The 13,049-nt window shown below is 45.2% G+C and overlaps 1 protein-coding gene across 1 annotated transcript; it reads right to left on the bottom strand.

The window, feature by feature from the left end:
* Window positions 1–7,271: 7,271 nt before the first annotated feature.
* Window positions 7,272–11,147, bottom strand: LOC102912276 (beta-defensin 115). Its single transcript, XM_076570856.1, has 3 exons — window positions 10,990–11,147; window positions 9,067–9,231; window positions 7,272–7,402 (listed from the first exon to the last, which is right to left on the bottom strand). The coding sequence occupies exons 1-3, from the start codon at window positions 11,081–11,083 to the stop codon at window positions 7,392–7,394; spliced, it is 270 nt and encodes an 89-aa protein (XP_076426971.1). The 5' UTR covers window positions 11,084–11,147; the 3' UTR covers window positions 7,272–7,391.
* Window positions 11,148–13,049: the final 1,902 nt, after the last annotated feature.

The raw sequence follows: 13,049 nt of genomic DNA, 5'->3' as shown, positions 1-13,049 counted from the left end.
CACAGTAATAAATCATAATATGCATGAGAAGAATTTGTAAATGAAACAAAATGTGCAATAAATATATATGTGAGACACCCAGCTCCAAGTCTGATGTGTACCTGTGAAGGTGCATCTTGGTTGGATCTGAAATCAAGCAAAAGGTAAGATGTTGGGCGTTCCTACGAGGGACGACTTTCTTGATCAGATTGGTTGAACTGGGGTGACTCACCATAAATGTGGATGGCGCCTTCCATTGACAGCCCAGATAAGAGGGAGATAGAAGGAGAGAAATTTGCATTCGCCTGCTTTCCTTCTCTCCAGCTGGCAAATTCATCACCCTGTGGCTGCACGGCAGCATTCCTTTGTTTATATCAAAACCAGCTTCTTCAAGCTTCCAGAAAGACTCTACAGGAATCCTCCAGGCCTTCCAGTCCATGCTGGGACTGCTGAGACATCCATCTTTGTGGGCTGAGAAGCCACCAGATTCTCGGGCCCCTGAACTGTGAGACAGTTATTGTTGGACTACACAGACTATACCGTGTAAGCTAACTAATAAATTCCCTTTTAGTATGTACTCTTTCTATCAGTTGTGTTCCTCAAGAGACCCTCGACTAACATAATTTCATTTCCTTTTATTTTCAGTCACGTATTTTCTTACACATTTTCATACTTCCAAAAATTCAATGTGTTATACCATCAATGTTTTGGGGACATCTAAACATGCTGATAGATACAGCCAGCACCATAGTATGGCAATACACCTTGAAACTGTATCAGGTGTCAACAGAACATTTCTTACTTCAAAAGGAATAAGAGTTTCTTCTCTTAGATCAGAATTGATCAAGCATCTCCCTGCTTCTCATAGATTTTTTTTGGCCCAGAATAAATATAAATATATATATACTTTTCAAATATGTTGGGATCATTGGGGTGCCATTGGTCTCAGATGCTTCCTTGGCATTTGGTTTGGTTTAAGCTGGTGGTCTGTTAAGGTGCCCCCAAAGTTTTATCTGCTAACCACAGGATGGTGGGCAGCGAATAATTATCAAGGAGGCTAAAGGTAGCCCAAGATAGTTTTGCTCTGGCCTTGCAACATTCCAACTCTCCACAATTGCTGTTCTAATCAGTCAGTTAGCCTTGTAGAGTCTTTAACATAGGTGTGCCCTCCCCCGCAGCTTCAGTTCACTCTAAAAATTGTTAACGATCTGAGTGTGGTGACACATGGGTTTAATCCCAGCTGGGAGGCTGACGCAGGTAGATCTCTATGAGTTCAAGGACAGTCTGGTTTACACTGTGAGCTCCAAATCAGCCAGAGCTACATGGTAAGACGTGGTTTCAAAAAAATTAAAAAAAAAACCAAAACAACAAACTATTAAAGTGGTTAAGATCACTACAGAGGATCTAAACAGTAGTTTGGAAGTATGCCTACATGCATAATTGTCAAGACCAGAAGTTTATGTCTTAATATTTAATGACATCTGCTTAGTCACTTTTCTATATCTGTAAAGACACCATAACCAAGGCAATTTATAGAATAAAGAGTTTATTGTGGGCTTACGGTTTCAGAGAGTTGAAGTCCATGACCATCATGGCTGGGAGTATGGCAGCAGGCTGGCAGGCACGGTGCTGGCACAGTAGTTGAGACCTTACATTTTGGTCCACAAGTAGGAGGCAGAGAGAGCACATTGGGAATGATGTGGGCCTTTGAAATTCAAAGTCTGCCCCCAGTGACACACCACCTCCAACAAGGCCACACCTCATAATCCTTCCTAAACAGTTCTACCAATTGGTGACCAAGCATTCAAACATATGAGCGTATGGAGGCTATTCTCATTCAAACCACCTTATCTATTTTTAGGTGATAAATATATGTTGTTTTTAGATATATTTTAGGCATATTCAAAAGACAGAACTTTCATGGGTACAAAGCTTAAAGGATGTGCCATACTGAGTTGATGTGTCACTGAGTAAGAGTTCATCTGTCAGCTATACTCCATACTACATTGTGCTTTATTGCATTGTTCTGATCACTTAATTGAACCAAGTTGAATGGATTTTTATGTGTCTCCAGATTCCCTAGACTTACTGCTTCCCAAGGCTTTGGTCAGTTGCCAACAGATGCGTCTGACCACCATAGATACTACCTCCCTCCTCCATCTTCCAGCTGTGGCATTCTTTCTAGGAGACTGGGGTCCTGGTGGACACCTGCGCCATGCCCATTCACTGGAATGGGAGCTGCAGAGGATCTGTGCGGTGTCTAGGGAAGTCTTATACCTTGGGGAATCAGATTCTCTGTCTGTGATAGTTGTCCAGGGGGTGCTGGTGGGAGGGTGGATGCTGATGAGGCAAACTGACCAAGAAAGAGGTAAAGCAGGGGCTTTTCCACTCCTTGCGTCATTCCTGTCGATCAAGTAACTAAGTCTTTTCTCATGAAACTGTGTGCATCTGGTAATATTTCCACCTACACTCTGGAATTACCAAATGAAGTGTCAGGCCACATACTTTGCTTCATGACTGCTTTCTAGGGCAGTGGTCTAACTGCCTAGCAATTTTTGCCAAATTGAAACATCCTTGGAGGAAGCGACTTGAGAAGTTTTAAAGGAAGGCTTAAGACTCAGGTAGTAGACAACTCACAAGTCTTAGGAAGTCCCTGAACTGTACCAGATTCACAAGACACCCCCTGCCCACAATTACATAAGCAGTAAGGAGGCTGAAGAGACACTCTTGTCAGTCTTCCCATGAGTTAGGCAGAAGAGGGAATAGGGGAGCCAGATAGGACCCTGACAGGTAGACAGATGTGAAAAAACGTCATAAATAAACAATATGGCACGCTTCCAGCTTCTTCTTCGCTCAGGACAAATACTTGGCAGAGTTCCTTGACACTTCCCCTAATATGGTGGGTACCCTTCCAACTGACCTGCCCAGACATTTCCCAGGCAGGCCATGGACATGAATGTGAATCAACCATCCTTGTCTCCTTTGTCCAAGTGACTGACCCAAAATGAGAGGAGGAGGACCTATCTCAGGCCACCGGAAACACTTAGGACCCCCAGCCCTCTAGGGAGAGACAGAGCTCAGCTGCTGAATCCCCTCGTCACTTGTGAGGCGTGTGATCTAGTAAGTAACCTCTCAACCTTCAATCATCCCCCATCTTAGTTTTGAGACAAAGTCTCTCGTTGAACCTTGTGCTGGCTGTTTCAGTTAGATGGCCTGATCAGCCAGGCCTGAGGAGTCACTTACCTCCACCTTCCCAATGCTGGGTGGCATTCATGTGTCACCACACCCAGATTTAATATGAATATTGGGGATCTGAACTCAGGTCTTCATGTTTAAATAGCAAGGACTTGACCCATTGAGCCAACTCCCTGGCCCAGATTATTTCCTGATTCTTTCTGTCTGTTTGTAAATGAAACTGTAAGGTGGTTTTATGAGGTGTGCTGTTCAGGGTTAGGGATGAGGAGTGCCGATGCAGTTAAACTCAAGACCTGGGTAGCTGAAAGGGAGCCTGCAAGCTTCATTCCTTCATGCTTCCTTCTCCAGTTCCTGCCTTGAGTTCCTACTTCCCTTAGCAGTGTTCTGTAATCTGAAAACCAAAAGCACTCTTTCCCCACACATTGCTCTGAGTTACCCGTGTTTATTGGAGCAGCAGAACGTAAACTAGAGCAGTGCTGTTGATGAGGTGCCAGCCACTGTTGTGGAAATCGCTTTAACCGGTGTAAAGGTGTGTTACATTTGTTTCTGCTGGGGAATATTACTTTAACCGTGTAAAGGTGTGTTACATTTGTTTATGCTGCATTTGTTTAATTATAAAAAGATGTGTTGCATTTGTTTCACCGTGCCTGCCTAAGGCACCCGATTGGTCTAATAAAAAATTGAATGGCCAATAGCTAGGCAGGAGAAGGGTAGGCAGGACTAGTAGGCTGAGAGAATAAATAGGAGAAGGAATCTAGGCTTGAGAGAGAGAGAAGGAGGAGGAAGAGAAGGAGAAGAAAATGGGAACAAGGGAGAAAGAGGGTGACATGCCCAGGGCCAGCCAGACATAGAGACAGCAGAAATAAGATATGCAGAAGAAAGAAAAGGTAAAAAGCCCTGAGGTAAAATGTAGATAAAGGGAAACAGTTTAATTTAAGTTAAAAGAGCTAAGCAGAATTGAGCCTAAGCTAGGCTGAGCATTCATAACTAAGAAGAAGCCTCCATGTCATGATTTGGCATCTGGTTGGTAGATCAAAAGAAAAAGCCTGGTACATTTGGCATTCCAACATGGGGGCCATATTTCCATGTAAGGTCTGAGAAAGCTGAGGGGAAAAAGAGGAAAAGAGAGAAGGGGGGGATGGATATGGCTCCTTTGAGGGGCTCTGCCATACAGAGCCCTTGAGCGGCTGACATGCTAAGTAGAAACAAAAAGCTAAGTAAAAAATAGCAGCTTCCTAGAGCTGGGGCAGTTGAATGCAGTTCCCAGTTAAAAAACAGCTGCCAGCCAGGTCCAGTGGGCATAGAGCTCGTCTTTCAAGGACCCACGCCAGTTGCCACAGCAGCCAGAGCAAAGCTGCTTAGCAGTTGAACATTTGGCTAAAACACCAGAGAACACTGCAAGTATGCAGCTGCAGGTACTTAGTAAAGACAGGCCTGGATGGAAAAGGCCTCTAAACAGGCTCCACTGTGTTCAAAAACATGCATGGGCTTAAAAAGGAAAAGAAAAAGAGTATAGACAGCCATAGAAAAAATAAATAGTTTAAGAATATTAAAGTCTTTAAAGAAAGAGTTAAGTAACATGAAAAAGGATAAGCCATCTAAAGATGAGAAATACACAGGGAGTCTGGATCCTGTGTGGGGTTGTATTGACTTTGAATTTTTTGAATGCTGATGAGTGAACAACAGCTGCTGAGAGACATGAGGACTGTAACAGGGACTGGTGAATTAAACCAGCCTAGATACTTTAGGAATGCCTTAACTTCAAAATGGAAGCCAGAAAATGTATTGCATCTTTGACTGACTTGTGTACAACACCCAGTCTATACTTGTGTTAATGCAGATATGTATGTTACCTTTAGAAGTTTGTGTGTTTGCAGAGCAAGAGGACCAGACACCAATGAAAACCGGTAACCCATGTGATCCAGTCTCTCAGAGTGCCTCTGTTGCAGTTTCCTCAGAGTTCTGCATCCAGAACATCTTCAAGGCTGCTGGCTGAGATGGTCGAGCCTCACAGACTATTCTAGCCAGGACCACAGATAAACCTTACATTTTCACATTGCACAGAGACTGGACAACAAATGTTATGGCTAGCTCTCCCAGGACTTGACCATTATCTCAATTTTCTCAGAGTCCCCTAAAGATGTCATCACCCCCAGACAGCAGGAAGCAGTCTAGAGAATTCAACATCCACATTACCAAGTGGTTGGGTGGGTGATTTTTGGTCATTCAATGGGTTATGGATGTTTGTCATCATTTAAGGGGGATATAGGAACATGGGATAAAAAAGACAACTATTAACCTCAAATATTTTACATTGATATAGACTTTGGTATATTGATACAAACTTAAAGGTTTTTTTGATATACTGAATGTATGTTTTTTATACTTTGTTGGGTTATTGTGCTTATTTAGCTAATTTTTAAAAAGTAATGTATAATTAAGAAATGGAGTTTGGTAGTTTGTCATCTATAATAATCAAACTTGTAGTCATATAAGGTATGTTTTCAAGGTTAAACAGATATATTTAGATAGACAGATGGTCTTCAAATACTTCAAAGACCTATAGAATAGGCATTTGAGATGTTTAATAACCTAAGGCTTTTCATTTCAGTGAGACACATCTGCTCCTGGCAGCACCAATTTATTTCAGAGAAGATACTGGCCTTCAGAGAAATTCTGTATGGAGTTTGCTTTCAATATGGCAAAGTTAGCCACCGGGCAACAAAACTGCTTTTGCCTTGACTGCTGACAGTAAGCTGTACAGTCTGAACAAGCAAGACACAAAGGAAAAAGACTGCCAAACTTTGGCAAAACAAGACAGGACAGTCCTTCAAAATTCCTGCTTCATAGAAAAGTTTCCCAAATATTCTAGGCCTATAGGCTGAAGATTGGATGCCCCAAAATTGCAGAGGAACCTTGGGTGACTACCCAAGCAGCCAGATGCCTGTTACTTCTGTAGGTTTGTAAGTGGATTGCACTGTACTTCCTGTTTACTCAGGTAATATATCCTTCTGGGATTTTTGATGGAGTTGAAGACTAGTTAGTTATAGTTATAGTTTTCCTTAGTTATGATAGAAGGCAAATTAGGTACAAAACTTTGGACTCACCAAGATAGGATAAATAATGGAATATTTTCTTTGATTTTGCCAAATACAAATGGACCAGATTGTGAATGTAATTCTTGCTTGATAATTTTTCTTATTGAATATAGTTTTACTATGTTAAAATTAAAATTCCTTTTTATTTAGACAAAAGGGGGAAATGTTGTGGAAATTTAACTATATAAAGATGTATTACATTTGTTTATGCTGTGGAATATTTAACTGTGTAAAGGTGTGTTACACTTGTTTCTGCTGCATTTGATTAGTGATGTAAGGATGTGTTACATTTGTTTATGCTGCATTTGTTTAATTATAAAAAGATGTGTTGCATTTGTTTCACCTTGCCTGCATAAAACACCTGATTGGTCTAATAAAAAGATGAATGGCCAATAGCTAGGCAGGAGAAGGATAGGCAGGGCTGGCAGGCTGAGAGAATAAATAGGAGGAGGAATCTAGACTCAAGCCCAGGGCTAGGCAGGCAGCCGCCAGCCAGCCAACACAGAGTAAGACATACAGAAAGAGAAGGCAAAAGGTAGGTAAAGAGAAACAGGTTAATTTAAGTTAAACAAGCTACCCATGATCAAGCCTAAGCTAGGCAGAGCATTCATAACTAATAAGTCTTCATGTCATGATTTGGGAGCTGGTTGGTGGCTCAAAAGAAAAATCCTGATGCAGGCCACCTTCTGTTTCTTTTTTGAGACAAGTCCCCCACTAGCCTGGAACTCAACAAGTAGGTGAGGCTTGCCAGCCAGTGCAGCTCCCGTTCCTGCTCTCCAACACCCGGGTTGGAAGCGTCCAGCTTTTCTGGGTGAGTTCTGAGGATCAAATGTGAGCCCTCCGCCTCACACAGCGAGGGTTTCACCAGCTGAGATGCCTCCCCAGCCCCACCTTTGACAGTTTCAGATCTGGATTTGGGGGCAACATTTAGGACACCAAGGTCCTAGTCTGTTTGCACTTATTTACCAGGACTATCATTAAAAAGTACCACAGACTGGGTGACTTGAACAACAGAAGTTTATTTTCTCACAATTCGGGGGACAAAGTCCAAACATCAGTAGAGCTGGTTCTCTTCAGCATCTCTCCTGGGCTTGCTGATGCCTTGGATCTTCCTGGATCTTAACAAGACTCTGTGTGTCATAATTATTTGCACATAATTAGGTCTGAATCTTCTCTCACAAGAACACTGATCATACAGCATCAGGGCCCACCCTAACAATCTCATTTTACTTCCATTTCAGAGATGAGTGGAAGCCACAGTTGGTAAAGGGGCTCAGTCTACCCTATTGATGCATTCAGATTTCCTCTGCACCCTCCTCACTTGTATGTACCTGTGAGTCTGGAGACATGTCGATACAGCGTGTGCTCCTTAGGAAAAGTAGGACACCCAATGACATGGGTCCAAAAAATCTTTTTTCCCCCAAGGATAGAAGGACACTCAGGATAGGACAAGACTGGGGCATTAACACCCCACAAGAACCCTGGAAACCAAGCATGCAAGTGTTCTATACATCCCTGGAGTCTGGACACAATGAACAGAGGCAAGGAATGGTCCAAGGCTTGTACATGCTGACCCAGGAAACTCCTCTCTGTGCACCAACTGCCCATCCTGCTGTCACTGGACTCTGGCAGGGTTATCTGCCCTGTTCATTGCTACTGAACTCACCCTGTCAGTGATTTCAATAAGGCCTCCACCTCACAGGACAACTCTGTTTTCTTGGTGTCTTGGGGAACCCACCCCACTTCCCTACCTGGGATAACACCACTGCAACTCTTGAGTTGGACAACCCAAGATGCAGTTTCTAGCTCACTCCGCCATTCGAGTACTAACCAGGCCCAAGCCTGTATCTTCTAAGAGCAAGAGCAAGTGCACTCAGAGTGTCATGGCTGCCAACTGCACCCTCTGGACATCCAAGGACACCCTGTCAAGTTCACCTTGTAGGGTTACAGTGGAGTCAGGGACAACTGACGTAAACTGATGAAAAAGTACACTAGTAACTGGAAGGACTGTCTGCGCCACATAGGGTTAGCCCCTCCAAACCAGGAAACTCCACTGCCCCTTGTGGCAAAGGGGCGTCGTATTTATTTATTCCTTGCACATAGTAAAATTTTGGCACAGGCTGAGCTGTTTGTTTGTTGATTTTACTGTTTTTGTCTCCTGTCTTCTTGGGGTAGGAGTAGTCGCCTCTTGGTCATTGGACATGACTGTCTTTGGACAGTCCTCTGTGATTAGGGATTTGGGGACTTGAGGGTAAGCAATCAATTCTGAAAGTCCATAAAGCAAAGCCTGGAGCAAAACGTTAAGCTAAAGAGGCAAGAGGAGACCTTCTGGAGCCTATTGGCCTATCCTGTCTCTCTAGGATGAGACAACAAGTAAGAATCTGCAGCCAAGGTGCAATTTACATTCACCTGGAAACTTTCAGGGGCCCAGAAGCTTCTGCTCAGAGGTCCAGGGATACAGGAATTAGATGCCATCAAGTTCTTATGCTGCAGGAACCAATATTATCAACTGATATTATTGGTCATGTTAACCAAGCCCGAAAGTTGCTGGAGGATGGATTGATAGCTGGAATGGATGCCTTTCCCTCAGTGCTGGGGTCAAATCCAGCACTAAGTGCTTGCTTACATCTATGCCCTGTCACAAATCTGTACCTCAGACTCAGTGCAACGAACATTGATTAATGAACCCTCTGAAGGCCCGGCACTGAAGATTAGCATAGCTGTTACATGTGTCACTGATTTGTCATGGTGACTGTTGAAACTCTGGAGCTGGAAGACTGAAATGGATACGTACCATTCTTTTTCCGTGTGTTGCTCAGAGGTATGTTGGATAGTTTTGACTTTGATATGTGAAGACAGCAAATCGTGGAATCCCCACATATCTCTTTCTTCTTCTCATTTGACCGGCATTCACGTCTGCATTTGCCCAGTCCATAAAAGCACGTTTTGAGCCATCCCTCTATCAAAATGAGCAGAGAGGAATCCTGAACCATGTGAAGAGGATGCGCTTGTATATACTGAGGATGTTGGCAGGCCCGTGAGAACGGTGCGTTCAGTGAGTGTTGATATCCCCTCTCCCAGTGTAAACCACAAATTCTCTCTACTTGTCTTTACCCAATTCCTCTCCTGGGAAGTAAGTTGGAGCTCTCTCTCACCAGGACACTCAAACTTGAAAACAAAAGTTCATATCCATCTACTTTCCCACGTCAGTATCCCATGAGCCCACGTGCTGGCTTTCTCTGAAATGTCTCATAACTACAGCACCGTCCTCTGCCCTCATTGCTCTCTCCAGAATTTAACCCAGTTTCCAATCGGTGTTAACCAAGAATGGGCTTTTTCTTCCTCCCCTCCCCCTTTTCTCTAGAAAAACCATTGAATGATTGACAAAGACCTTCACCTTGCAAAGTTGACCCAACAGCAGATGATGCAACTGAAAAGCATAAACCTGGGCTGGGGAGAGGCCCCGGTGGGTGAAGCCCTTGTTCAGAAGCCTAAGAACGTAAGTTTGGGTGGCCAGTGACCACACTGAAGTTGGACACAGCAGCACACATCTGTGACCCCATTGCCGGGGGAGTGGAAACAGATTCCTGGGGCTCACTGGCCAGCCAGTCTAGCCAGTCTCTGAGTTCCAGGTTTAGAGAGAGTGCTGTCTCAAAATAAATAAATAAACAAACAAACAAACAAATAAAGTGATACCAGGCATGGTGGTCCATGCCTTTAATCCCAAAATTTGGAAGGCAGAGGCAGGTGGATCTCTGAGTTCAAGGACAGTGAATTCCAGGACAACCAGGGCCATATAGTGAGACGCTAACCCAAATAATTATTAGTAATAACATTATCATTATGTGGAGAGTGATGAAGGAAGACTCTGATGATCTGTGGCTACTGTACACATGTTCAATTTCAAATCCAGACTCTCCTGCTCTGAAAGCAGCTCCATGCCTACTAGGAACCTGTAGTTACCCAACATCCACCCACACATTTCCCATCACATAGTCTAAGAACAAGATGCCTCCTCTGCTTGCTTCAAGGGAGAGGTGAAGTAAATACACCGGCTTACTGTAAAGCATGGTACCGGTGGAGGGGACTGAAGTGAGAGACTGGGATCAGACAGGAGATATTGGGAGCAGAGGCACTGATGTGGTGGTGAGCAGGCGGGGCGGGGCGGGGCGGGGCAACCTTTGTCAAGGCTGTTGCTTTCTCTCTGCTTGCATTTTCCAGTCTTCCAAAAGAAGCATCACTGTGGCCACAGGCAGCCCATGGGAAAGCACATCTCCACCCTCTGCCCTCTGCCCTCCCCCTCTCTCTTCTCTTCTCCCTCCTCCCTCTATTCCCTCCTCCCTGCCTTCCTCCCCTCCTCTCCTCCCTCTGCTCCCCTTTTCCCTCCTCTGTTCCCTCCCTCTTCCTCTTTCTTTTTTCCTTCCTTCCTTTCCTCCTCACTCCCTCCCTCCCTTCTTCCCTCCCTCCTCTCCTTCCCCCTCCTTTTCTCCTCCCTCCCACCATCCATCCTCTCTTCCCTCCCTCTCCTCCTTCCTCCCAGCACTGGAGGTTGAACTCAGAGCCTGACGCATGTTCCCCAAGCAACTCTACCACCAAGCTGCCTCCCAGTCCCAGAGACACAGGCACGGTGTGGCTCTCTGTTGCCAGACCTCAGCAGCCCCTACCCTGTGGGTAGGTTCTAACTCTCCCTTCCCCCTTCTCACCACCGGTTGGTTACCTGGGGAAGTGTGAGCCAGGATCATAAAGACAGCTAAGGTCAGGAAGCAGAGCTTAATGTGCCCTGAGAGGGTTAAGGAGCTAGCCCGCAGCATGCTGAATGTGCTGGGGAAACTCCGACCGCTTTTGGTTTTAATGGCTGAGGTAGGGCCTAGTCACGGGCAATAAATCTGAGGCAGGCAGAGGGATGCACCACCCGGACTGCCTTCTGCAGGAATTCTCTGAAAGCGGCTCATCTAGCATTCAGGGTCACCTCTGTATGCCCTCTGGCAAGGGGACAGCAAGCCTGCTGCTTTGTGGACAAAGTCGATCTAGTCCCCAAGAAGTCTTCCCTGCCGCCCTCCTTCGGCCTGGTCCTGCCCCATGTTGGCCACGGTTGGAGCTGAGTTTCTCTAGCTCACGTTCCCACATACTGATAGCCTCAAGGACGACGGGGAGCCCGGCTGGGGCAGACTGCCCGTCGTCTCTTTGAGCCCAGAGCATGCGGTGTGGGCTCAGCAAAGCTAGGGCAGCATTCCAACACCAGCGCTGACTGGACTCACAGAGTCGGCAGTAATAAATAATAATAGAAAGGGAGAGGTCAAGGTCCTGTTGGGGCGCGGGGTGTGTGCGGAAAGGGGCCGTGGGGTGGATAGACTCAAGATACACTGTTTATTAGTGTGCAATTGTCGAGCAATAAATAAAAGTATTTCTTTTAAAAAGCACTGGCTGAACAGGAAGGCGGGCTGTAGATGGCAGAGCTGGCCTGGGAGGAGCCAAATCTTCAGCTCCATTCCAGCACAGGTGAAGGCAGGAGGATCAGGAGTTCAAGGTCATCCTCAGCTGTGAAGTGAGTTCAAGGCCAACCTGGGCTACATAAGAGCCTGTACCCAAATAAATAAAAAGCAGGAGGAGGAAGATGGAGGATAAGCAATGGATGGCCTTTATTCATATCCCTCAAACCATGGAACTGCCATTCCTTAGCTAAGAAAATGTAGCCTCAGAGTGTGGAAGAGAACTCTGCAGGGTCAAAGGGTGAGCAGGAAAGAAACAAGCTGGGTGATTGTGTTGTGTGTGTGTGTGTGTGTGTGTGTGTGTGTGTGTGTGTGTGTGTATTAAGTGTGTGTGGTTATAGTGTGAGTGTGTATGGTGTGTATGTGTAATAATATAATGCATGTGGTATGAATGTATATGTGTGGTGTGTGTATGGCATGGTGTGAATGTGTATGTGTGTATGTATGTGTGCGTGTGTCTGTATGTCTGTGTGTCTGTGTATGGTGTGGTGTGGCATGTGTAGATACTTTAGGCAGAGTAGCTGAGAAAGGAATCTATGAGGAAGTGACATTAAGTGGAACTGGAATGTCCTGAGGACTTGACCTCCCCAAATATAGTCTTCCAGGTAGAGAGGACAGTGAGAGCCGTGCCCGAAGGCAGGAACGCCCAAGGTATTCTAACTAGAGCACGGAGTAGAACGTGGCTGCAGTACAGTAAGGGAGAAGAGAAAAATGAGGCTGAAATCCTAGAAATGGAGGGTCACCTGCATCAGACCTCAGATGGCCTTATGGGGCTTGTTCTAGCTGGGATATGGGGCCAGGGTTTCTTTTAAGTGATACTTCAAATCTGACTTCATTTTCTCCATCTGAAATTGAGCTGGGCCGAATGGCATGCCCCTGGTGCTGGTGTCACTGGCAGTGGGATTTGGAGGTGGCAAAATAAAACCTGTTTAATTCTCACTGGAGAACAAAGCAGAGCCCAGATCTGGTGCTATTTTACATAACGCTGCATGCTGGTAAAATGGGTGTGTGACCTCTTGGGAAATTAGTAAATGCCGTGGCAAAGAGTTTGTAAGGTGAAATACAAACAACCAGGGCTTGGGGGTGAAATGATAATAATTATTCTATGGAATTGAAAACTGAAGCTCGGAGAAGACAACTGACTTCCTTGGGGACACACAGTGGTCACTCAGCCTCCACCTCACCATCTGTAGTTTCTAGACACCAGCTGGGTTTTCATTTTCACAGTGAGTGATTGAGAATGCTGAGTGTGTGGCATCTCAGTGTGTGGCATCTTCTCAGGGTGTGG

Source organism: Peromyscus maniculatus, chromosome 4 (genome assembly GCF_049852395.1).
Source record: "Peromyscus maniculatus bairdii isolate BWxNUB_F1_BW_parent chromosome 4, HU_Pman_BW_mat_3.1, whole genome shotgun sequence".
NCBI lineage: Eukaryota > Metazoa > Chordata > Mammalia > Rodentia > Cricetidae > Peromyscus > Peromyscus maniculatus.
The sequence above is the reverse complement of the archived record's forward strand: the minus strand, read 5'-3'. Positions and strand labels throughout refer to the sequence as shown.

Bases quoted from the DNA above. Each gene is read 5' to 3' on its own strand.
- LOC102912276 (XM_076570856.1), bottom strand. From the start codon at position 11,083: ATGCTGCGGGCTAGCTCCTTAACCCTCTCAGGGCACATTAAGCTCTGC. The intron at 9,232-10,989 runs GTAACCAACCGG...TCATTTTGATAG, and splicing joins CCTGGCTCACACTTCCCCAG to AGGGATGGCTCAAAACGTGC.